This window comes from Macrobrachium nipponense, chromosome 45 (genome assembly GCF_015104395.2).
Source record: "Macrobrachium nipponense isolate FS-2020 chromosome 45, ASM1510439v2, whole genome shotgun sequence".
Classification (NCBI taxonomy): Eukaryota; Metazoa; Arthropoda; class Malacostraca; order Decapoda; family Palaemonidae; genus Macrobrachium; species Macrobrachium nipponense.
In genome coordinates, this window is record NC_061105.1 from 5,944,874 (window position 1) to 5,969,552 (window position 24,679).

The 24,679-nt window shown below is 37.1% G+C and overlaps 1 protein-coding gene across 6 annotated transcripts in view; it reads left to right on the forward strand.

The window, feature by feature from the left end:
• Positions 1 to 19,277, forward strand: part of LOC135214317 (uncharacterized) — a 40,048-nt gene extending 20,771 nt beyond the window's left edge. For 4 of the 6 annotated variants that reach the window (XM_064248493.1, XM_064248495.1, XM_064248491.1 and 1 more), the window contains 12 exons: positions 489 to 614; positions 9,855 to 9,974; positions 10,955 to 11,119; positions 11,477 to 11,661; positions 12,675 to 12,803; positions 13,024 to 13,128; positions 13,965 to 14,115; positions 15,392 to 15,489; positions 16,744 to 16,889; positions 17,287 to 17,407; positions 17,824 to 17,976; positions 18,709 to 19,277. In XM_064248493.1, coding sequence (XP_064104563.1) covers positions 489 to 614; positions 9,855 to 9,974; positions 10,955 to 11,119; positions 11,477 to 11,661; positions 12,675 to 12,803; positions 13,024 to 13,128; positions 13,965 to 14,115; positions 15,392 to 15,489; positions 16,744 to 16,889; positions 17,287 to 17,407; positions 17,824 to 17,976; positions 18,709 to 18,864 — 1,655 coding nt within the window. In that variant the 3' untranslated portion in view covers positions 18,865 to 19,277. The remainder of the gene's footprint in view (positions 1 to 488; positions 615 to 9,854; positions 9,975 to 10,954; positions 11,120 to 11,476; positions 11,662 to 12,674; positions 12,804 to 13,023; positions 13,129 to 13,964; positions 14,116 to 15,391; positions 15,490 to 16,743; positions 16,890 to 17,286; positions 17,408 to 17,823; positions 17,977 to 18,708) is intronic. The other 2 variants (XM_064248496.1, XM_064248494.1) reach the window with 1 other exon arrangement.
• Positions 19,278 to 24,679: the final 5,402 nt, after the last annotated feature.

The following is a 24,679-nucleotide window of genomic DNA, read 5'->3' on the forward strand; positions in this document are numbered from 1 at the left end:
GGGCTATAATTTAGAGAAGGACAGCAATGTGTTTTCCATATAAAGTATATAATGAAATAACATGAGTTAATGTTATATATAGTTATTAGTTTTATCAGAGCAGATTTGGAGACTCGTGTTTCTGATAAAAATCCATAGTTCTAATCTTGCTTCACTGCATATTTCAAGACTCATATTTTCAATTGTTTATAATAGTAAGAAGCATCGTATAAATTCTTTTCACATTTTATTAGATGTCAGAGGCTTTTGCAGTAGGTGCCATATTGCTTGAATGATTTCCTTGATTATGTAAATATGCATAATGTAACAGAAGAGATATATACTAGTTTTTAACACAGTAAGCAAGTTCCATAGTCTGTATTCAAAATTGAAGAGCTTCCTTTTGCTTTAAGTCTTTAAGTTTGCTTGAGCTTCACTACCACAGAAGAGGAACAACCACTTCTCAGATCACTGTAGGGTAATTTGCAGTATGTGTGGGCATGTTGCAGGCAGTAGTGGTGGTGAGGATGCTCGTGGTCCAGGAGGGTTACTGCGATCCCTTCCCCCTGATCGATGCTTGATTCCTCCTGGGGCTGGTCTTCCCCCTGTTGTTGTGAAAGCCCCCAACTCCGGAGGTGGGTGGGATACGTTGCTGTTTTTGTGTTACTCATTAACTCACGCTACTTTCTCGGCCTCATTGTGACATTTGCTGCTCGGGTCGCAATAGCACTCTTAAGTTCAAAAACAGCAATGGTACAACTGTGCTGTCATTTAATAGAAGCCATAGTGTTATTGTAGCGAGATAACATTTGGCAATACCCATTGGGATTTTTTTTAACGTGGAATTTCAAGTAAACTTATACTTTTGAGCCCAGTTTTCAAACTGAATCCTTGGGTAGTAGTTATGTTCAGTAGCTTTTTTAAGTCACTTGAGGTTTAATTTGTGAGTGAAGTTGTAGAAGTATGCGAATATAATGTTTGAAATATAGAAAATTTCAAATTGAAAATGTTGGTCCAGTTCCATGCAGGAGTTAAACTGACTATATCCTGTTATTTACAGGTAATGATATGTCCTCAAAATGATGAGATGAGTTTTTTATTTTAATTTTTTGTATTTGCTTAGAAGGTAAACTTGTAAATAGAGCCAAGATTAGACCTTTTCATCAGGCTTAAATGTTATGAAAAATTTTTTCTTAGGACTTGAACTTTTAGAAGTTGAAGAATGTTTAAGATTGGATGCATTATATGATTCTTGAATCCCTCTTGTTCTTCTCTTTCTTTTTTTTCATTGTGAGCATTCCATCTGCGGTTTTTAGTGGTAGATTTAACAGTTAAAAAGTCCATCAGATTTTCTGAAATATATTTTAAGCTCAAAAATTATCTAAAGGAAAGGGCTCTTGACCACAGAGCAACAGCTGTAAAAGCAAGGTAGTTTATAATTATTTGTATCTGGGAGTATTCCATCGAACTTTCAATAAAATAATCTGAATTACCATATAACCCAGTTACATTCTCTCTCTCTCTCTCTCTCTCTCTCTCTCTCTCTCTCTCTCTCTCTCTCTCTCTCTCTCTCTCTCTCTCTCTCTCTCTCTGTCAGAGTTATAATTTCTTTGAATAAAGTATTTACAATTCAAGACTATAAAATCACTTGTATTTTACCAAAGTGGAGTTATGGGCAAAGGTACAAAGAAGCAAAAGAAGGTGCACTCTCTCATCTGTAGAGGTGGTAATGACGACTGATATAGTGAGGATGAACTGAAAAGGAATTAAGAAATATGTACACAGTGGAGTCCTCAAGAGGAAAAGCTAGCTTGGCGCTGTATTAGGAAAAGTGTATCCAAGTAAATTATTTTCATTTTAAGAAAGGAAAAGAGAATGTAGAAGAGGAAACTGGAAGATAGTGGAAAAGTTGTTGTTAAATTTTTGACAGCTAAGTGAGTTCTTATTCTCTATCCATTCACCATCTGATTGTTGAGAAAGAGCACCCATATTGGGTGAAGTTGCTGCTGACTTGATAACAGGAACGCATTAGCTAAAGCTTTTGTGTTCCCCACAACCAATATTTGAAATGAATTTCATCTTTTACCTTGGTGTGACTTTACCCTACCCTTTTTCACTGGTAGTAAGGTTACACGAACTGAAAAGATCGTTTTCTCCTTACAGAATTATTTATATTGTGAAAATCCTTAAGGTGGTTGGACATAAACTGTACATCCACCTTGTTGTCTGTAACTTATTCATCAAGTAAGGTCTTTAGATCTAGGTTACTACTTTTTATTTATTTAACCTGAAGAAAAAAGGATGGTATATAAAACAGAATGGTTTTAGTTTTTCCATCTTGATATTAAGATTGCATGGACAATGCCTGTGAATGATGTGATTTGTTTTAGCATACACTTGTGCATTGGCTGGGCAATTAGCATTCACAAAGGAAAGAAAATTTAGTTGAAAGTGAATGTAGGCTTTAGTGAAAATACAGAGTAATTGGAAGTAAATATTGTCAGCTTTACTAGATTTGCATGTTAGGAAATCTGTTAGGAGTAATTCACAGCACTTGAGTTGATCTTTTCAGAATATAAATTTATTCATTGTTTTTTCAGGGTTTCTCCTGTATAATGGAAACACATCATATTGTCTTTTAAAATTGTATGTATGTTATTTCAGGCTGTATATTATTTTTTGTTACCGTACAATTGATATCATAGAGATTCTTTCTCTTAATATATGTTACCACTGTTTGGTTTACATAATAGTCCTTTCTTACATTAAGTGGTGGTATGGTATAATTAATATCATGTCTTTTGTCCCATTATTCAAGTAGTTTTTGACATCATTATTGTGTTTTGTTTTGTAGAAATGGGTAATTTCAGTATTCCTTCTCCACAACTTCTGCTTTACATTTATATTTTGTTCATGAAACTTACCTGTCAGATATATATATAGCTGTATTTTCTGAAGTCCGACAGAAATTCAAAAACTTCCGGCACACACAGTGGTCGGCCAGGTGGTTAGTACCCATTCCCGCCGCTGGGAGGCGGGTATCAGGAACCAGTCCCATTTTCTATTCATAATTTTTCTGTCGCCGGTGCTGGAAACACCTGTTTTCAGTACCTCCGTCTTAGGATTTTGGAAACTTCATGGCCGCTAAATATCCTAATTGTCTTTTGATTTATTGACTTGGATTTGTGGCTAGGCATACGCTATCTTAAATTGTTTTGAATATGATTCATTTTTGTATATCTGAATCTAGTTAGGCTAGTTTCAGAGGGTGTTGTCTGCTAAGATAGGGTGTGGCTACCGAAAGCTTCGGTAGTTCCGCACTCGATATGCACGAGGGCTATGTGTCTTGCTTCTTTGTTGAGATTTGTCATGTAAGGAGTGTGAGACTTTGTCTAATTCCGTAAGGAAGAAGTATGATTCATATGTACGCAATTAATCAGTAAACAAAGTCAGGGTAGGCTAACCTAGTGTAGACTATTTTGCCTAACCCTGTAGTATGGCCTACGGGCTATAAATATGTCTCGTGAGGTAATGCCCTTTACGTTATAGATTCCATCTGTATCTTGGAATCTAAGGTGCTCGCTCTCCTATCATTGTGGTGAAAAGTGCTACTTCTGTAGTTGTTACTCCTAACCCTGTAATGTTGCCTTCGGGCCCTAAACAGTTTCTGTAGAGGGTATTGACCTTTCTCTGATACTCTATCGATTCGTAACTTAGAATCGAAAGTGCTGGCTTTGGAGAGCAAAAGTGAAGTGGCTAAGTGCAGTGACAGTGCCCCTTATGTAGTGGAGGGTGCGTCAGATCGGCCTTATTTCGCCTCTAGGCCGGGACCTCTGCTTGACTCCCAGGAACAGGGAGAGAGCATGTCGAAAGCCGAAGGAGGGTTACGAGGAACTCCCACCGATCTGATGTACCTTCGGCAGACCTGAAGTTACTCCCAGGCTGCCAAAGTGCGTGCACGAATCCTGAAGGATTGCTTCTCGTCCTCCGAAGCGTCCTCCCTGCGCAGGGTTTGGAGCTTTCGGAAGGACTCGCGCCCTCTAAATAGAAGCTTTATAGAAGAGGACGTTTCACGTCCTCTCTCTCTCTCTCTCTCGTCATGCGTTGCAGTGAGAAGTAAGAAGGCGAACGTCGCCTGAACTCGTGTACGTCTTTCCACCGAGAAAAGGGAAAGCAAGTCATATTAGCAGGACGCTTTTTGAGCGCGGACGTCCTAGCTTTTGTTGCTGTGAGATAAGAAGGCGTTGCCCTCGCCCCGCGTATTCTCACACGTCAACCCTTCACCTGAGACTGCTTCGTGCAGTCGGTTTTCTCTCTGAGATGTCTAATGCTCTTCCCTGAAGGCAGTTTCGCTTGCATTGACGCCTGTCAGGAGCGTGACGCTTTTCTGCACGCTTTTTTTTTGACGCTCGGCTTGGACGGGACGTTCGGATGGACGCCAGGCGCGCGCGGCGGGTGCACGCCAAGCGCGCACCAGTAGACGCCGAGGCCACCGAGCGCACGCCAGTGGATACGAGCGCGAGCGGCGCGCTGAGAGTGCTCGCTGCTCGCCAGTGGACGCCGAGCGGGCGCGCCGAGAGTGCTCGCTGCTCGCCAGTGGACGCCGAGCGTGCTCGCTGCTAGTCAGTGGACGCCGAGCGCGCACGCCAGGTGTGTCGCCTGGCTGAACGTTTCTGTTGAAGTCTTCAAGCTGATTTGGGCCTAAAGATTTTTTACCTAACTTCGGTGATCCCTTCTACATCGCCTGCGAAGAATGTGAAGTAAGCAGTGCTTCGGAGGAAGCTTAAAGTGAAAAGGCAACTTCTTTTTCGAAACCCAGCAAGATAACCACGGGTTTCGTGAATTATAGAGGTCTTTGTCAGTAATATTGCTTTTCGTAAAGTCCAGGATTGGATGGAGTTATGGAAAGCTCAAGGAAAGATCTCTTTTGCTCTACCGCAGTCAAGACTTTGCGGTAAGGCAGCTATGGGTTATGTAAAAGCTCGACGTCCTGCACGTCAGGACTCTCGGCAACGTTCAGTAGGATTCTTGCAAAGGCACTCATCAAAAGGAGGAAAGCGCAAGACAGGACTTCCTTTGCCATACTGCCAATAAATTTTGATACGGGAGAGGAAGCTGGTTGGAGAGTTTCTTCCTCTTCCCAGGATAATTTTGCAAGCTTTTTAGCCCATCTGAAAGGGCTTTTCAGATGATAGATTTTGTTAGTTCCTAGTCGGGACTACGCTGCCGAATTGAACATCGTCGTTCTACCTGTCGTAAGCCGTCTCTTAACAGGATTCTTGCCCCTTCCTCGTTTGAGACGGGAATCGAAAATAAAACATGCTCGACTTCCTGGATTGCGTTTTGTCAATTCAGTGAATTTCCCCATTGACAATATACTATCGTTTTGTCAAGTAAGTGGGTATCCCTCATTGACAAATTATCTCTTTGTCCCGTAAATGGGTTAGTTCTCATTGACAAACTTCTCATTAACTTTATATTGCGTAAGCGGATAAGCTCTTATTGACAAGATTCGGAAGAGCTCTCATTCATCATTCGCAGACTCGTACAAGAAATAGACTTGTAGACTACGTCAATGAACGCTTATGTCCAATAACATAAGAAGCTTGAGCTGTCCGCTTCAATTCTCTTGAGTTTTGTTTATGAAACTTGCCTGTCAGATATGTATGTAGCTGTATTTCCGAATTCAGCTATAGTATATATGTCTGCCAGGTAAGTATGAAAAAACTTTATTGCAATATAATATCATATTTTGCCTTGCGTTATTTTACTACTGGTTGGTTCAAGTCATATACGCTTGCTGTAGTTACCTCTTCGGATGGCAACCTAGAGGTCTATTGTCTATTAATTTAAGGACATTTAATCGTTACTCCCTGCAGCCTTCCAGGAGTTTCCGATTTATCTTTTACCGTTGTATGGTAGTGTTATGTCGACACAAACGCATCTATATATTTAGCGTTTTCTGTTTTGGCTTAAATATACCAGCTTGAGAGTCTCTTTATGCTAAAAATTACGGACCTATTTCTTCGTAGAATAGGGTAGCTGGCAACCCAGGCATAAAGTTAAGAGACGACGATCGTAAGCTGCTGCTGTCACTGTCCTCTCCGCCAGTCCAGTCCAAACGAGGCAGTACCAGCTCGTTCGCTGTCATGCGCTGTAGGTTACGTCTCTCTCTCCTGTGGGATTGACTGACTAACCGTATCTCTGTGCTGGCAGTTACTCTCTCTCTCTCCTGCGGGATTGACTGACTAACTGTATCTGCTGCCCTACAATCACGGACTTTAGCCTAAGATTGAGGGGATTTCTTACATGAATGAATAAACATTGCATTCGTTTTGCCTTACTATGTTCTCAGAGATATCTCTTACTCCTTTCGGTGCTCGTTACCGCACGGTAATAGACTACGCGTTCTACCGCAACATTTTCACTATTATATGCTCTCCTGCTTAGGCAAAGCGCAGCCTTTTTAGGGAAGTAAACATTACTGTGTGAGGGAATGGATGAGCTTGCTGGGGACCATTCCTTCCTAAAGAAGTTTGTTTCCCTGAATAGACTGCAATTCAGACCTCTACAGTTTTTCCTACCGGGAAACTGAAATTTTATTAAAGATCTAGGAATGATTCTGAACATCTCTCGGTGCGTTAAGTATCACTTGAAGGTGATAGAAAGGAAGGTGCCGGGACATCTGGAGAGGGTTTCAGATGTCCTGGATCATAATCTGAAAGAAGTGGAAGCAATTCTGTCGTCCCTCAGTCCTGGAAACGAGTTTTTGGAACCAGTGGTCCATATCAACTCTGATCTTCCACAGCTCTCTATATCTTAGGAGGTATCTTCTCTCGGTCCCTGTTCGGGTTTACGAGAAAGAGCCTATTATAACAACAGACGTAGAATGTAACGATCCTCTAGAGGTTCGTTACAGGATTGCAAAAGTCCGTACGAATCGTCTCGATCGAACGGCAGCAACTACTGGAATCTTTCCCGAGTGGAATCTTTCTTTAGAAGTATGTTGAGAGTCATGGAGACTTTAGGGACGTTCTTTCATACATCTCTTCGCTATGATATTGAACAGGGATGGATGTTTAGTCCCTCTTTTGTCCCCTTTTTCAAACGCTTAGGAAATGTAATAAGATGATTTATACCATCACAGGGAGCGGGACAATGACGCTAATCGCCCCCATGTTGGCCTTCAAGATCCTAGATTCACAGAGGTCACGTCCTTCCCAAGGACCTTTCCGAGAGAGTCGGTCTACTTTAACACGAAAGGTACCTATAACCTCTCCGCTCTGAGTCTGACTACGTTCAGACTATCGAGATGTTGACAGCATAAGATTGCCGTCTTCCCTTTCCGTTTGAAGAATGGGATAAGCTGGCAGTCACAACTATTAAAGAATACGCAAATATGTTGTTGACGGCCTTTGGGCTCAGAGATTTGCTTCTGTCAAACAACAAAGCCCTTCACGATCTTTGAGTTCTGTGGAATCTCGAAACTCGCTCACCATCTACTTTTTGTCTCACCTGTTTTCTCGGAGTCAGACACTCGTGCGAGATCAGGAGAACACATAGTAGCCCTGAGTTTCTTGTTGACGAAGTCGGTTGCGTTACACACCCCCGATGATCGTTTAACATGAGACCAGGTTGGACTGTCAGGCATTCGTCCTTCGGGACTGAATCACCTTTTTTTGCTCCTCGCTCCTTTCTCCTGGCACCAGAAGCTCGAGTCAGGAGTGGCTCAGGAGTTGATTCGCTAACGACGTTGGGTTGCGTTCATACCCCAAGGTTTGCTTAGCTTGAATCGCCCAGGCAGTCCAGACATCATCCTTCAGCGAAGAATAGTGCCTTATGGTCTTCAGGGTACAGCCTTGCTGTCCTTGATGCGTCTGACTGGTCAACTGGTCGGTCACCTGACTTTAGTACAGACTGACTGACTGTGCATGTCCAGATCGAAGCTTTCAATATGGAACTTAGACATATCTGAAGTTCTTGATGTCAAAGCATTCGAACATCTCCTACCTGTTAACTTCTTGCACGTGATCAGGAAGGCCCTTTTCTAACCACCCTAGATACAACAAAGAGGGTTGTGAGGTTTTCAGCCATCGTCAGAAGTTTTGGCATTAGAGAACACAAGGCGGTGCGTTCTCTAAGCCTTCCGTTGTGGCCTAAGAATGGAAACCCGTCTTGTTCTTGGGCCAGGAGCTTGGAATCAAGGATGGCACAAGTTATTGAGCAGGAGCCAGAGAGTCCTGTGCCCTGTCAGGTCTCTCAAGTTTTATCTACATAAAACTCAAGAAAGTCGAAGTCGTACGGACAATCTGCAGTGTTCCGAAAAGACCAGGCTTGCCCATATCGAAGAACACCCTGGCTTTACTGTTAAGGAGTTCTTTCAAAAAAGCTCCTTCATTGTGTTGGCACAAAGATTTGAAATCTTTTGATTTGAATGCTCACGAGGTGAGGGCGCGGCCTCGGAAGCATTTCAACAGAGCATGGCACTCAGCAACATCCTGAGTACCATGTTTTAGCGAAGCAACTCTGTGTTCAATTCACACTCCCTGCGAGATGTGAAGATGGCATATGAGATCTGCTGCTCGCTAGGGCCATACGGTGTCTGGCAGACACAATCTTGGGGGCAAGTAGTACCACTCATCCTATCCTGTAGAAAATGGTTAGGAAGAGCTCTTAATTTAGTAGTTGAGTCGCCGACAACGGTGACTTCTTAACTCTTAAGCCTTAGTTAACACACCTTAACTTTGGCTAGGTTGGTCAGGTGGTGATATATATTTTTTATATATATATTTTATTTTACTTCTTAGCCCTCATGGTATGGTCAATATGGTCTAGTCACGTCGTGGTCTCGCCCCTGTTGACAGATCATCTGGATGCACCAGCTATATAGGTCTCTACCTCGCTGGCAACTCTAGTAGCACAAGCAGACTTACGTGGCAATAACCACGAAGCCAGCAATGCTAACAGGTGGAACCAAGATGTAAATCATCTGCATGCATTTGTTTCCCAAAATCCTTCTATTCTGTCCCTTCCCACCTCCAACGGTGGGATTCAGCTATATATATATCTGACAGGTAAGTTTCATGAACAAAATGATATTGTTATGATACAATAAAGTTTGTTCATACTTACCTGGTCAGATTATATATTAATTAAGTACCCACCCACCTCCCCTCAGGGGACAGTGGAAATAAAAATTATGAATAGAAAATGGGACTGGTTCTGATACCCGCCTCCCAGCGGCGGGAATGGGTACTAACCACCTGGCCGACCACTGTGTGTGCCGGAAGTTTTTGAATTTCTGTCGGACTTCAGAAAATACAGCTATATATATATCTGCCAGGTAAGTATGAACAAACTTTATTGTATCATAACAATATCATATTGCTTATGCTTGAACTGCAGCAATATTTAGTACTTTTTTCATTGCTCTCTGGCTCAGTTAAGCTAAAATTTGCTTACAGTTACTCCAATCAGTGTTGCTGGCAATAGCAATACTTTTCTCATTACTGATGTTGCGTTTATTGGTTTGGAATATTATTTGCATCATGTTTGCTCTGTGAAAATATGTACTAGGAAATGCCTATACAGTATTTACATTGGCAGAACTCATTCTGTGGATGACTTGAAATTCTGTCATCAGAGTACTTTTTAATTTGACATAAGAATTCTCTCTCTCTCTCTCGCTCTCTCTCTTTCACATTACATGGCATTGGTCCATGTTACCCAGTGGACATTCTCAGTCTTCTTCCTCTTATTTCCTTTCATGAGTTTTGGAAGAAGTCAAAATTTTTCATAGCATTGTGAGTTATTATTAATTTAGCCTATCCTATTTGAAATGGACATTTGGTGATGGTGTTTTATTTTCATTTCAGAATATGTTTTCGAAGACAATCCAGACAGTAGGAAACTGGAGGAGCAGTTGAGAGGGGATGGTCCTCCTGTTGTCTTTGCAGTGCGTAAGAACCTAACAGTCCTAGTCAAAGTAGTAAAACGTAAGTTTTCCAGTTTTTTGTGGCCATTTGTACCTTTAGTGCGTTATTTCAATTACAGCTGTTGTTATTAATTTTTTAAAGAGTACTGTAGTCACACTTTAGAAGAAAGGCAAGTAGACAACTGTCATAATGGACATTTATGATGTTGCCCCAAGGTTTTCTTAGTGTATTAAATCTTGTTGCACTTGCCTTTATAACCAAATGAAAATGAAGTTCATATATTTGTTGATTACAGGTTTTTTCAACTCTTATATTTGTGGAGTATAATTATATTTGAAAACTTTGATAAAACACAGGAACCATTTACTAAGACGAACAAGGAAATTCCTGTTGGTTATTCTCTTTTAAGCATCGTTTCTTAGATTAATAGTACTCTTACAGTAATTCAACTTTGCCAAGTTCTTTGTGATGAATTGCATATACGTCAGAAAACTAGGCCACTAATCCTCTTTATTTGCAGTGATTGTTAGTATGTATTTCTTGATATCAAGGTTGGGTTACAAATCACAAAAAAGTCCATAATTGTTTATGATAGAATTGGAGCTTTATAGCTAGGTAATATCTCAGTTTTTTGCATCTAGTGTTTACTTGTACTTTTCTAGTTATACTAGGCTGCCCTTGGAAAACTTGCAGTCCTTTTAAGTAAAAATGAAAGGTTTCCTATTCTATTTAATGACTTTTTTTGGACACATCAAAAGGTTTCTAGGTTTTATTGCAAGGTAGACTTTACTTCATATATTTAAAGTACTATGGACTTAAACTTAAATTGTGCAGTGATATGTTGGCTTATTTACTTGTTTTTAACTTTTTATTATGTAAAGGCTGTCTGGTTTCACACCAGTCATAGTCCTTGATGCCATTTTATTTTAATATACATGTTAATGATTTCATTTCCAGTATAAAATATGGTTTTTTCATCCACTTATACCTTTCCTTGATAAATCCTGACTGAAATTGATAAGAAGCTAATAACCTTTCAGTCGAGTGTTGTGTGGGTGTTGAGGTCTGGAACATTGCCACCAGAGGTTTGTGCACAGTGGGTCAGGAAGAAATGGTGATATTGCTAGAAGTGGCACCAGGCGAGAGTCATCCACCAAGAGATGTCTTTGGTTTCTTCCAGACTGTGTATAAACAGGCAAACCAAGGTTAGTAGAGGTTATAGGTTGTTATGGGGGTGTTCTTCAGTAGTTGAAGATTGCTTCAAATCTGGTGAAGGGTATGTTGTTCGCTACCATACCATTAATGCATTGTCAATCTTTTTAGTTGAAAGTTATGATATCTTTTATATTGAAATTGAAAATATGCAATTTCATGTTTGCATAAAGGGGTAATAGGCTACTATTCATATATGTATGGTACTATTTACTATTTACTGTGTGTTGTCATGCAATAAAATTACACAAATTACATGTTAAATCACTGTTTCAATCAGTTGAGGAAGAGATATGTTATAAATCTTCACTGTGGACATGAAAATTGATACTGTACATAATCTTTTACAGGCAATTTGGTAACAGAGATGGGACATACAATATTTACCGAACCAGAAGGGTTCCTTGGTTCCCGTGAACATGGAGGCTTTTTGTATATCCGACCTACCTTCCAGTGCCTGCGCAACTTAGTTTTACCTCCATCTCCGTACATATTTGCCGTCCTTATACAAAAATGGGAGACTCCCTGGGCTAAGGTATTCAATTTAGTGATATCTGCTTGTCACCTTTGTGTCCTTATAGTAATGATGATGATAATCCCTTGATAATGTATTCAGTATCCACACTACACCATTTACCACATTTGATTTGTTCCTACACAATATATACAAACCGGAGGTCCTTTACATAACAAAAGTAATTCCCTTATGTAAAGGACCTCAGGTTTGTATAGTTAGGAAAAATACAATTTACTTCCAAAAATTGTGATTTTACTAGTTGCCAGCTTTGTTGAGAGAGAGAAAGGGGAGCTGGGTTGGCCACTAAGTATAACTGCCCCTACACAAACTAAAATTTTAAAACATCGTTTATACAAGAGAAAAATATCCTAATGAATGAGAATTGTAAAAAGTTTAATATGATATAAAATTGAAGATTATCAGAAAAACAGAAGAAAAAGATTCGATCATGTAAATGAAAAATTGCATAAGTCATGAAAAGTAACTTTAAAGAAAAATAAATAAAAAAACAGGAAAATCAGTAAAAACTTGCCAGAAGTAGAGACTAGATGTCCTATCATTCATTTGAGGCTGACATGGATTTTGTAGGCTTTATTTGCTTAGAGTGAGTTTGCTTCATGTGAGCAAGGATCAGCTAGAAGTTTTGCAGTAACCTGATGTACTTTAGAATATTTGCTGCCTAATATCTGCACTGTAAGAAATTCTCACTCCACTAGGACCTGTTACTGCTGATATAGTGTCCAAAATTTAACTGTATTCCTTTTAATTGGATTTTCAAAGTTCACATTAAACCAGAAATATGTTGAGGAGTTTACAGTACCTCTTCTACATTCCTATTTTGTTACTTCTCTGTTGACTCTGCCTTCTGTAACTTTTCTTTGCTATAATATTGTCTTAATAGCTAATCCTTTTGGTAAATTTTGGTATTATGGTGATAGTTAGTTGTTAGTAGATGTGATATCTGTGAGTTTGTTTCGTAAATTGATAGTAGATAGCTTGGAAATAAACTTATGTTGTAAGTAATTTTCCAGGTATTCCCACTTCGTTTAATGTTACGCATGGGAGCGGAGTTCAGGTATTACCCATGCCCTCTAGTTTCAACGAGAAATAGAAAGCCAGTGTTCTGTGAAATAGGTCATACAATCATGAACCTTCTAGTGGTGAGTATGTGGACAATGGTAGTGCAGTATTTCTTCACATTTCGATAAGTGCCAATACATTATCCTTCATTTTAGTTTTCTAGAATGTTGATTATACTTTCTTGATATACTTTAGTTTACCATTTGTGTAACAGTATAGGAATCTGATATAAAAGCAGAATTCCCAAGTTTCTTAAAAAACTTTTCAACAAGCTGTATCTGTACCTTTTGTCTGTTTCAGGATTTTCGTAATTATGCCTACACCGTCCCCACTATTGAAGGTTTTGTTATACATATGGAAGATAAAAAGACAAGCCTGTTGTTCCCTAAGAACAGATATGAGCAGGTAATTGGCATTGTATACCTCATTACTTAATGATGATAATGTGACTTTTCATGTATGTAAAGGTTTGATATTCATATGGCCATTTTTTTATTATTTTACCTATAAGTAAATAAATTGCATGTTTACATTTATTATGTGTTTCCAAATAACCAGCTATATCAGGCTTTTAGTTTATTTAAAAACATGAATTTATCTAATAGTAGACTGTGTAATACAGTCAGTTTTTTCCTCTCTGTTAAGTGATCAAATCGATGTTCTGTAGAAGGTGGTATGAATTACTTCCTACCCTTTAAATTTACTTTTGCCTTACCTGTTAAACATTTTTAACATCATCAGTTTTAATTGCATAAATTTATCAGTATTATCATTAATAAATTGTAGTTTTTCTCCATTTTTTACTCAAATTTTTGTTCAGTGCAAATCTCTATCTATGCCTTTTTTCTTGAGTTTTAGGACCTTCCCCCTGGTCTGCCTCCTGTTTCTTCCATATCTGGTACCATTCTGACTTAAATCTCCTTTCCTAATAACAGAAACCCTTTAGTTTGTAAGCAATCAAACCTCCATGTGTTGTTATTAGTACTATGTCTTTCCCCTCCCCAATGTACCATAAGTAACATTCTCCTGGATATGGAGATCCCTCCCATATCAGGCTTGTGGCTTTTACCTTTGTGTCTTTAATTTAAAAATTTATCAGTGATCTATCTTTCATTCTCTTTACTTGACTAAATTATCACAAATGACTGTCCACACTGCTTCTTGCTAGTTGTTTTCATTTATTTCTTTTGCTGTATTTCACTTTTCAAAATAGTGAATTGTTTGTGAATTTTATCTTACAGGTAACCAAAGCATTGAACAACAGCAATGATCATGTGCTGGCCCTTGGAGCAAATTTCAGTCCTCAAGCTGATTCTCATCTAGTGACTATAGAAAATGATGATGGGCATTATTCTACTCAGGCTATCAATATCCACAATCGACCCCGCAAAGGTAAGTGTTATGTGTTGAAATTAACTTTCGTCTTTGAATACCACTAACCTGTATTGTCTATTTGTACCCAAGGGGAGAAAGGAGTAATTTTAGATACTCAAATTTTGTCATAAGTTTTCACCTCTCCTACCCCAAGCGGGTTAGCAATTGCACTGTGCTCTATGTACCACACTATAGGCATTTCTGAAGGGTTTTTGCTGTGTCCCTCAGCCCCTACCATCAACACAGTACTTCAGCTTTTGTTTCTTCACTATGGTCTTTTTCCATCTGCCTGTCCAATTTCTTCAGTTGAAACACTGATAGTGAATTGTTTATGACATTACAGTATTGCAAAATTGTTCCTTTCATGGCAGGGCCATTCTGAAGGGCAAGAGTCCACAAGAAAAAATTAATTTTCTTATTAAGCTAAGCCTTCATAAGAGGGAAAGAGCAGACTGATCTGGCACCCTACAAAGGTCATAGTAGAAAAAAAGGGAAGAGGTTTAGAGCTGGACCAACGCTTCTGCAGTTGAGCTATGAATTTGGAAAAGATAATGATCAAGAATCCTTTTTTTCAGAACTGAGGGAATGCCTATATAGAGAACAACTTATTTAGCTGATGTCCAGCACAAAAGATTTTTTTTTTTTTCCAACCACATGGAACAAATGATCGTTGTTGACTGAAGTGACCACTAAAACCCAGTTCTCTGTTTTTTCCAAATATCAGCCACCCCAAACTCCCAGCTCTTTCGTATTTCCAGTAAAGAGCAACTATGCAGATCAGAATCATAACTGAGCCCAAAAGAGTACTCTTAAATTTTTAAAAATTATGCTAGGCTTTTTCTTCTTTTCGTCTCTTCTTTCTTTGTCAGAATTGGCCCTTTATATCAAACACAGTTATATTGAATGTGATGTGGATAACCTTTAGGACGTGAAGGCAGGTGAAGTTGGATAGCATGTCACCTTACTCTGAGAACTTGACTCCCTGACTAGCTTTAGCTAGTTAAAGTCTCATACCAAGGCTATCCCATGAGCAACCCATAAGAGAGGGTTCATCAGTCCTAAGTGTATCTTCATGGTAATCTTGGGGGAAAACCCTGGAGAGATTTTAATAATCCTTGTCCCACGAAGAATAAACTCCCCTCAGGATGATTGCCACTTGGGAACAGAGGGTTCTGTATTTCTCCCTTAAAACAAACATTCAAAGTAATTTAGAAACATAAAAGACTTATTAGGTAAGGAACACTTGAGTATTTATTAATGGCACATCTGTTTATGTCTGCTCTCTCCTTGTCAGTTACTGGAGCAAGTTTCATCGTCTTTAATGGTGCACTGAAAACTACTTCAGGGTTGTCAGCCAAGTCTTCTATAGTCGAAGATGGCCTTATGGTTCAGGTAAGAATTTGATATTTATCTACATTAGTACTATTTTTTTCATAAACTCATGCTTGTGCACATGTTCCACTTTTTTAATCTTTGTTTTCTTACAGATTTTAGCCTCCAAATGTAATGTTTCAGGATGAATTACTAATCCAGTAGTAGGGGTATAATGGAGTAGGCGAGGTTTCAAGGAATGTTATGTGCAGATGACACATTGTTATTTGATTATTTGAAAGATGGAAGAATGGAGTAGAGAGGGAAGAACTGGAAGTTAGCGTAAGTAGAATAAAACTTCTGGTGACTGAAGAGGGAAGAAATAAAGAGTAAATTCAGGAAAGTGGTCATTTACATGTTATGGAATTTGTAGGGATGAATTCATTTCTATGTAGTGAATGTAACATGGCATTTTAAGAGATGCTTAATTTCATAAACTGACAGGGGAATTTTTAGTTCCCTAATTGTGTATGAAAGACCAAAGGAGATGTGAGGGAGGGGGAGCGATAACTTAGGGTGGAAGGACAAGCCTTAGTAGGAGTAGGACATTATTACCACCTTGAGGACACACTGGACTGTGGAGAAGATATTAAGGGGATATTAAAGTATGTAAATAGTAATATCAGGGATGAAATGAAGACAGATGGTTAGACTGGTGGATAAGAAAGGCATATCTCAAAGATTGATATGGTCTGGAATATTGATGAGAAAGGACGAGGAGTAATTGAAAAGTACGTCAGTCAATATAGAATGAGCAAAAGAAAGGAAATCAAAATGCTCTGAGAAAAGTAGGGAACTGCATAGACAAAGACTTGAGACCAAATTGAAATTCAGACAGAAGGGGCATAAATTAGAAAAAGTGTGTAGAGAACTTATTTCACATCTCTGCTATGAATAGAAATTCTGTCATAATAATGATAGGGTAATTATTTAAAGGCAAGTTTACAAAATTCTTCAGTACATACTACAGTCCCAACTTAAAGGTTAAAATAACAGTTCCATTTATTGTGACTTGTTAGATTTTTCTCTTGAATAATTTAGAAGACTTTGTAAATATTAATTGTTATTATTCTGTTAAGTTATATAAAGATAATGTTCAGGAATCTTATTTCCACTTTTCCATTAATATTTTTATGTTCTGAAATCAAATTACTTGGTTGTGTTCAAATTACTTGGCTATGTTACTGGAATCTAAAACTTTTCTTAAAGTTGTAAAAGATCTTAATTGAGAGTGAGTAAATTTTGTATTATAGGGTACATGTTTGTTTCTGACAGATACCTGCAGATATGATGACCAAACTGCGTGACGCACTGCGAAATATGAAAGAGTTTGATATCCCATGTGGACCTGTAACAGCAGAGCAACCTGATGAAGTAGTTGTCATCAGATGGACTAGCGATGATAAGAATTTCAACGTAGGGTGAGTGCTCTGAATAAAATGAATGATTCTCTTAGATAGGTGGTTTCTTGATTCATCATTGTAGCCTATATTATCATGTTAGTTTACTATATATTAATCGTAATTATTTAAAGGGATAGAAAGCTATAATCCTCAAATTTTGTGCTTTATAAATAATAATTCTCCATAGAAAATTTGTTAACAGTTCAGTTGCTTAAAAAAAAAAAGTTTCATAAAGGAAATAACCCACTGCAGAGTTGATCCTTTTAGGCCAACTATTGGAGACTGAGATACACAAAGTAGTGTTTACTAGTTATGTTTTAGTAAATGTGTATCGTGTGTATTACGCACGCACTAAATGTGTGTGTAATATTTTCCAATATTTTGTATTGATATGGTGGTGGTTTTATTTTTCTAGTATCAAAAGTGCTGTAGATGAAAAACAGATGGATGGCATACCATCGGTAAAAATACACTCGGGAACGGACTATGTCAGCAATGCTCACTTGATAAGGTGGACAGAAGTCTTCATTCTGCAGGTAATGGATATATGTGTGATGTAAAGTAGCCCAGAAAAGATATTGAAAGTTAACTAACGAGCTTGAGGTTAGTCTTTATAATTTGATGATAAATAGTTTTATAATTCGATGATACGTAATTTAGTCCCTTGTGATTAAGATGGGTAGACATTTTTCAGTATTATTTGTGTTAATTGTAGGCGATAAAATTTTTTTTACATAGTAAAAATTGAATTTAGCCCATAGGCAAGAGAATGTGTTAATTTTAATATTTCAAGTGTAAGAGAAATTTATAATTTGTGATGCAACAAATTGAAGTTAAATAATACTCATTTTAGAAGAATTGGTTTCCACTTTTAATTTAAAGGGTTATATTTTTCTGTGTTAGTTTGATGAATTTGAATCATTCTTTTAATTGAACTTATATTTTTTTTAAGGGAGAAACAAACAACAGTAATGATATCAACTTGAGCCGACTCTCGGAGATCCTGGCCCGTGCCTTCTGTGTTGCTCTGACCCCTCACTTAGCGGAGATGTATGCTAATGGCCACACAAGACTTGGTTTGCGTTCAACAATTCATCAGGATAGTGTAAGGAATTGTATTCTGCGTTGATTTTTTTACTTCTGCATATTCATATGCCTGATAAATACCCACCAGTGTTTAATTCATGCTCTGTCTGGCACTGTTGGAGGAAGATGTCCAAATGGCCCTACTTCCTTTTAAAACCATTTTCAGTCTTTGCTGGTTGCACCAAAATTAACCCCCAAATTACCCACTCTTAACAATTGTTTCAACATTATTTTCAGTGCTCTGACCTCACAGGTCCCAGTACTTGGCCTTTGGCTAAAGTTTTATATTTCTGTCTATAAGCTTTATTTAGGTTTTTTTGCAATATCCCTACAGCCCATGGTTGCATCCACACTTAACCTTTTACTGCCCAGTACCTCTTATGTTCTTAGATCCTTCTACCATTTTCATTAATGTTCTGGATCTCTTTATCTTGCTGTCCAACCTTTCCAGCTCCCTCATTTCACTGTCATAATTGCTGAATAGCCAATAGTGGAGATCTGGTTCCCCTTGACATGTTTGTAATTTTTATTGGGTATGCCCTATAAAGTAGTATAACCAAACCAATGAGTTGCACATGGAGACTTCTTGGCAGAGCTGGCCTCAAGTATTTGTTCATGAATAATAGAGAGGAATTGGAGCAAGATTCATAATTGATTGTATGGATTGTAATCAAAGCATTGATGAAACTGTGTTTAAAATGTTTGAATGTTATGGTGTTAATAATCTATATCTGCACATCTTCTTCTGCAGGTTGGTTACGAAGCAGGCAGCAGCGGTAGCCGCTTACCAGCTCCTTGCATGAATGACCTCGATACTGAACTCATCCCTGTCATTCATCGTGCTGCGGCAAATGTAACGGATGAACCTATAATTTTAGAGTTAGTTTTTCATATCATGGAACAATAGTCAAGTCGTAAAACCAACCTTGCTGAAAACGTTGTACTTAAAATATACTTCTGAACCTTGACATTTGAACAGTCAAAAGATGTTATTATATGGTACCAAGATTTTTATGTACAGATATATACAGTATTTGAAGTAATTTTCTATATTCACAAAATATGTTAATTCTCATTGTATTTACCTGCAGAGCATGGGATCCTCTTAGAATGGCTGATGGAAAGATAATAAAAAAATAAAAAAAAAACCTTATCCTGTTGAGTTAATTAGTCTGAAGAGTGCGTTAGTCTGGTTAAGAAGTTTTCAGAGGATGTAAGGTAGTGAGCTCATTGATTGCTTCTCTCACCTGTCATTATTTAATCACAACAGATTCTCTCTCTCTCTCTCTCTCTCTCTCTCTCTCTCTCTCTATCATTCTATCCTCTCTCTCTCATTCTCATATTCTCTCCTCTCTCTCTCTCTCTCTCATTATTATTATTATTATTACGTATTATTATCTAGGTGTAGGACGTATCCTCATCTTAAAGGCCCATTATATGGTTTAAGTATGGAAGCATTTTCATATATAATTTTTCTAATTTTAAAGAGTAATAATCTTTCATAATTTTTGTTTAATCTCTGTAGATATACATTGTTATATTGGTTTATAATTTAACTATGTATGCCTGTATATACATAAACATATATATATTTATGTATATATATATGTATATATTTATATATCTGGAATCCGTAAATATTGGACCAAGTTCTTTTGAAGCAGCTAATTCTGTCCAGTTGTAATCCTGGTCATATCAGTCATGGCAGTAAAATAGTACTGCTGTTGCTTGCAGTAGTGTAAGTGAGGTTAAGACATTTGCAGAGTATTTTCTGTACTTTTGTATTTTCATCTGAATGGAAAATTTATTTAGAAACTTGCCTTATTTTGTATAGTCACGTCAAAGACGCTCACTAAAATTCGGTTGAAATAACTCGTAAGGCATTATGAGGATTTCCCAGATATTTTGTTTTGCCTGTGATCTCATGTCTGTGCCCGTTGTGCTTCGGAACAAATTGGGTAAATGACTTACATTTTGAAGTCTTTAGTCGAACTCTCATCTTCAAGAACAAATTTGACATCACATTTCTCTCTCATATGTCTTCCACGTACAAGATTCCTCAAGACTATGGGGTTAAGTGTACAGGAAATCGCATATTCTATAGATTGCTGTGTTATATATCCAATGAATCTTCTATTTATATTAAATGGTGGTTGTTTTATTTTACATTATTATTTTGCATTGACGCATACTCAAAGATTGAAGAAATTGTAATAATTACAAGATTAGGAAAATATTTTAACTAAGGAATTACAGTGATTGTGAGGTGTTGAAAGTTATGATTTAGTGCAAAGATGCATGTAGATAACATGAAGACATGTTTGCCTATGATTTGTGTTTTGCTCGATTATTGAGGGGTTTTGGAACACTCCTTTCTAAAATCAATAAGGTAACTCCATTAGGTAAAATGTTCCCTAACTTCTGTATTTTTTTTTTCTTTAAAAAGAGTAACTCAAAAACAAACTGTGGAGTGAATGATTGAGACCTCATGTATCTTAATGAGTCTGGTTTTATATATGAAGAGGGTTTCTGGTATATTGAGGTACAAGTTAATTTAATTTTAATCTTATTCTTAGTTTAGATGTGGTTTGAATTCCACATGGTTAAAATTTGTGGTTGTGAAGAGGGTTAAGTTGTCAGCACAGTAAAGTATTCAGTATGATGGGAAAAGCTGTAATTGCTCATTTTGTTTGGATACTAGACTTGTGTGTACCAACCAGGATCTGTTATCATTTAGTATTATATAATCCTACTTATTTTACCTCAAATCTCAAAGGTTCCTCTCAGGACTGTTATTTTGAAAGATCTAAACTCTATTAGTCCCAATATAGAAAATCACAGATCCCAGGAAAAGAGGATATTTTCTCTTGAATTTTGGGACAGAAGAATCTGTAGTTTACGTAAATTTACAAAGACAAGTTTTATAAAGAAAAAGTACTAAACTCTTAAATATATGTCAGAAATGTAATAACAATTGCACCAAAACTGGTGTTAATCCATTCTACAGAATTATAATAATGAATTAGCCACTTAATTACAAAATACTTTACAGTAAGATGCAAAGGCTTGTATATGAAATTGTTTTCTTCAAATGTGTGGTTTGTCATATTCATAACAGTTTGACATTGAGCTTCTGACTTCTACAAGTGTTAAAAATAGTTAATCCCTTTTAGCCATGTCTATAAACAGTTTTAGGTAGATGGATGCATTCTTACTTTATATTAATTAAGTGTAGTTGGTGAATTTGTTGCCATGAAAGCGTAGATGTTTGCTCAAGCGAATGACTAGAACAGTTCTGAAAGGATCAAGGATTTGAACTATTGATGATTTTGTATAGTGTTCTTGGTACACGTTGCTAACTTTGAAACCCTACTGGGAAATTAGGCTATCAAAATTATTTCACATTAAGGACAATGCCAAGTAATGTCAAATTTTCCTTTCAATTTGCATTGATATGTCTGAAGTTTTATTGTGTGAAATATGTCCTTGGATGAAAATACAAGAGAGGAGGGTTGGTATACTTGATTTTAGTAAGCTGCAAATACTGATGCACCTTCCTTACTGTGTGATTATTATGTTTGATATGAATATTGTTTCCTGTACCTCAATTTAACAGAACATGAATGTCTGTAAAAGTTTGTATATCATTAGTAAGGTTCAGTATTAAAATTATTGGTTGTAAGATTCATTTCAAATCATATTGCCTTTAAGAAAAATGTACACCAAAAAACCTTTGGCTGCCTTTTATTTATTTAATACATATTTTTAAACTATTTCGTAATATAAATCAAGAAGTATTGATGCCTCAAACAAGAAGAGAACATGATCTCATAACTAGCATGCTGCTTTTACATATCTATTGAACTGTTGTTCTATCCCCATCTGCTTCTGTGATTCTATTCTTTCTTTCCGTCTGTCATCAGTTGATACGACTAAGAGTATCAATCTTTTTGTACGTCTGTCTGTCGCACGCCTTTCGCCATTTAGTCTAGAGAATTCAAGTCATGGAAAGCTTGTTACATTTACTATATACATACATCTTTACTACAGGGTTCAAGTTGTGATACTGTACAGTTCTCCTTTGTTGTATCTGCTGTTTTGAAAATATAAATATATATTGAATGGACAGGCATATGGCAGCAGCTCCTCTTCATTTGAAGCTTGTATTATGCTTGTTCTCTGCATTACCTGCATCATTAGTCCAAATGTTAGTCTTCTAGTCCTTGACTGAGTAATTTTAGACAAATAGATACCTCCCCAGATATACCAGGATGTAGCAAATGAGTAACTTAACTAAACAACGTGAAATGGTTCTGTCTTGATGCGCAGCAGCTTTGATAGATGCGTATTTTACAGTAGTGATATGAGATCATGACACCTCTCAAATCATTCAATTATAAATGACTGAAAAAAAATGAAAATCGGTTATGTTTGTGTTATGGCTGGGAAATTTTTTTTTCTTTTTTTTTCTACAGAAATACATAGTCTGTACCTTCGTAGTATCTTGAATTTTTAAAGTTCATTTTGAAACTATGCACTCTGAAGCTAGATCATAAGGAACAGGGATGATATGTATAATGATAGTATATGCTGAAGAATATGGAATTGTATACCTTTGATTTAATCTTAGAGAATTATTTATTAAAAGTATTAGGATAAACAAGATTTTTTTTTTTTTGACATTTTCACAGTAGCTAATTAAGTGTAAAATGTATATATGTTTTCAATATAGAAATATCTCAGCTCCCCTTCTTTTTATTATAACACCTTCCAGATATTACAGTAATTGGTGATTTTCTTGTATCAAGGAATACTGATGTATAAAAATTCCTTACTGTGAAGTGTAATGGGTAGTAGAAAAGAGTATGAAATTCTTTTACCATGTACGACAAGCTAAAAGGGTTCATTAGACCCCAAAGACATTTCTAGATTAATAAGCTGGGCAGGAAGACTGCTGTTAGGAGAGTTTAAAACTGAATAAGGCTAAGTTAAAGAAGTTGAACAGCATTGAAGAAAAAAAAAGCAGAGGAAATGGGTAGCAAAAAACAGATATTAATTCCTGCAAAAATGCAAGCAAATCATGGCATCTCTATCTACGGCGCCAACTATTAATCCCAGGCGTTAGTGGGATATTCAGTATATGGTCAGTAAACCCCATAAATTCGGCGGCCAATCAAAATCGAGCGCCTCAGTGGCGTGGTTGGTTTGGTGTTTGCTTCTCACCTCGGTGGTCACAGGTTCGATTCTCGGCCATTCCACTGAGGAGTGAAAGATGTGTATTTCTGGTGATAGAAGTTCACTCGACGTGGTTCAGAAGTCACGTAAAGCCGTTGGTCCCGTTGCTGAATAACCACTGGTTCCATGCAACGTAAAAACACCATACTAACAAAATCAATCAAAATCGAACCTTGTTTAATTTGTCAATCTTATTGGCTAAGATTTCGAAGTGTCTGCGAGTTTGGAGAAGGAAGGAAATATTTTAAAGCGATTTTGGACGTTCGAACCTTTACCTTGACAGGCAAGATAAACTTCCTTTTTTCTTTCGTTTTCAACAGAAACTCGTCTTGAGCCATCGTATTTGGTCAGTCATTATATGGCGAGTCACTTCAAAGTATCGACCAGTGATATGACTTTACATCCGTTCATTTGCTGGCTCTCTGGCTAATAATTAGTTCCTCCAGAGTTACCTTCTTTCGAGCTCATGTCCGAGTCTTTGAAGACATATTTCTAGATTTAAATGTTTGATAGGAAGATATTGCTCTTAGGAGAGTTTAAGACTTAAGTTGAAGAAGATGAACAGATGTATTTTGAAAAAAAGCAGAGGGAACGGTTAGCAAAAAAACAGAAAGCAACGCCTACATCATAGTGAATTTATATGAAGTAGGCAAGGAAAGATTCTTATATTACCTTCCAAATACTATTCGGTATTTGGTCAGGAAACTCCTTGTATAAGCCAATCAATATCGTATGTCAAAAATTGCCATTTATTCCTCTTGAATAAAATTTCCTAGTTTTTCATGAGTACTTGTTTTGAATAAAATTTCTCAGTTTCTATGGAAATACGTTATATGATTATTTTGCTCCACAAAAGTAGTTTTATTATATTAACTATAGCAATGAGTTGGTATAAATTAGTACATTGATATTCAAAGTAATAAACCACTTTTTTTTTTTGCATATTTTGTCCATCTCTATATAATTAGATGACGTATAATTACAGTGTTGTCAAACTTCTTCCTGTGGAGACTATGTATATATTATTTTCTTATTGTAAGGGCACATGCCAGTAATTTATGCTTGCCTTCTGGACGAAATCCCTTTTTTTTTGTATGTTTGGTTACGATTAAAGCACTTAATGTTTGTTTTTAAGTTGATGTTTGTTACGTAACCCTGTAATTTTGTATATGTGACAACTGTGTTATGCAATATACTCCTCCCGAGTTTTCTTCTAGGGTGGAAAGGTGAAGCTCTCTGATTCTAGCATCTGACTCCACGAAGGCAAGTAAAAGAAGATATTCTTGTAAGATCCAGCCACATCACCTCGTGAATCTTCGTCGCCATTGCAGTAACTTCTTCATTAGGATATTCTGAGATCCTGTTTGCCATTTAAGTTTTATTTCTATCGAAGTAACGTAACGTTTTGTTAATAATTTTTGCAGTAATGTGTTAGTTTTCTTGCTTCTTAACGTAATTTGAATAATTGTTCTGTTCTTTAAATATTA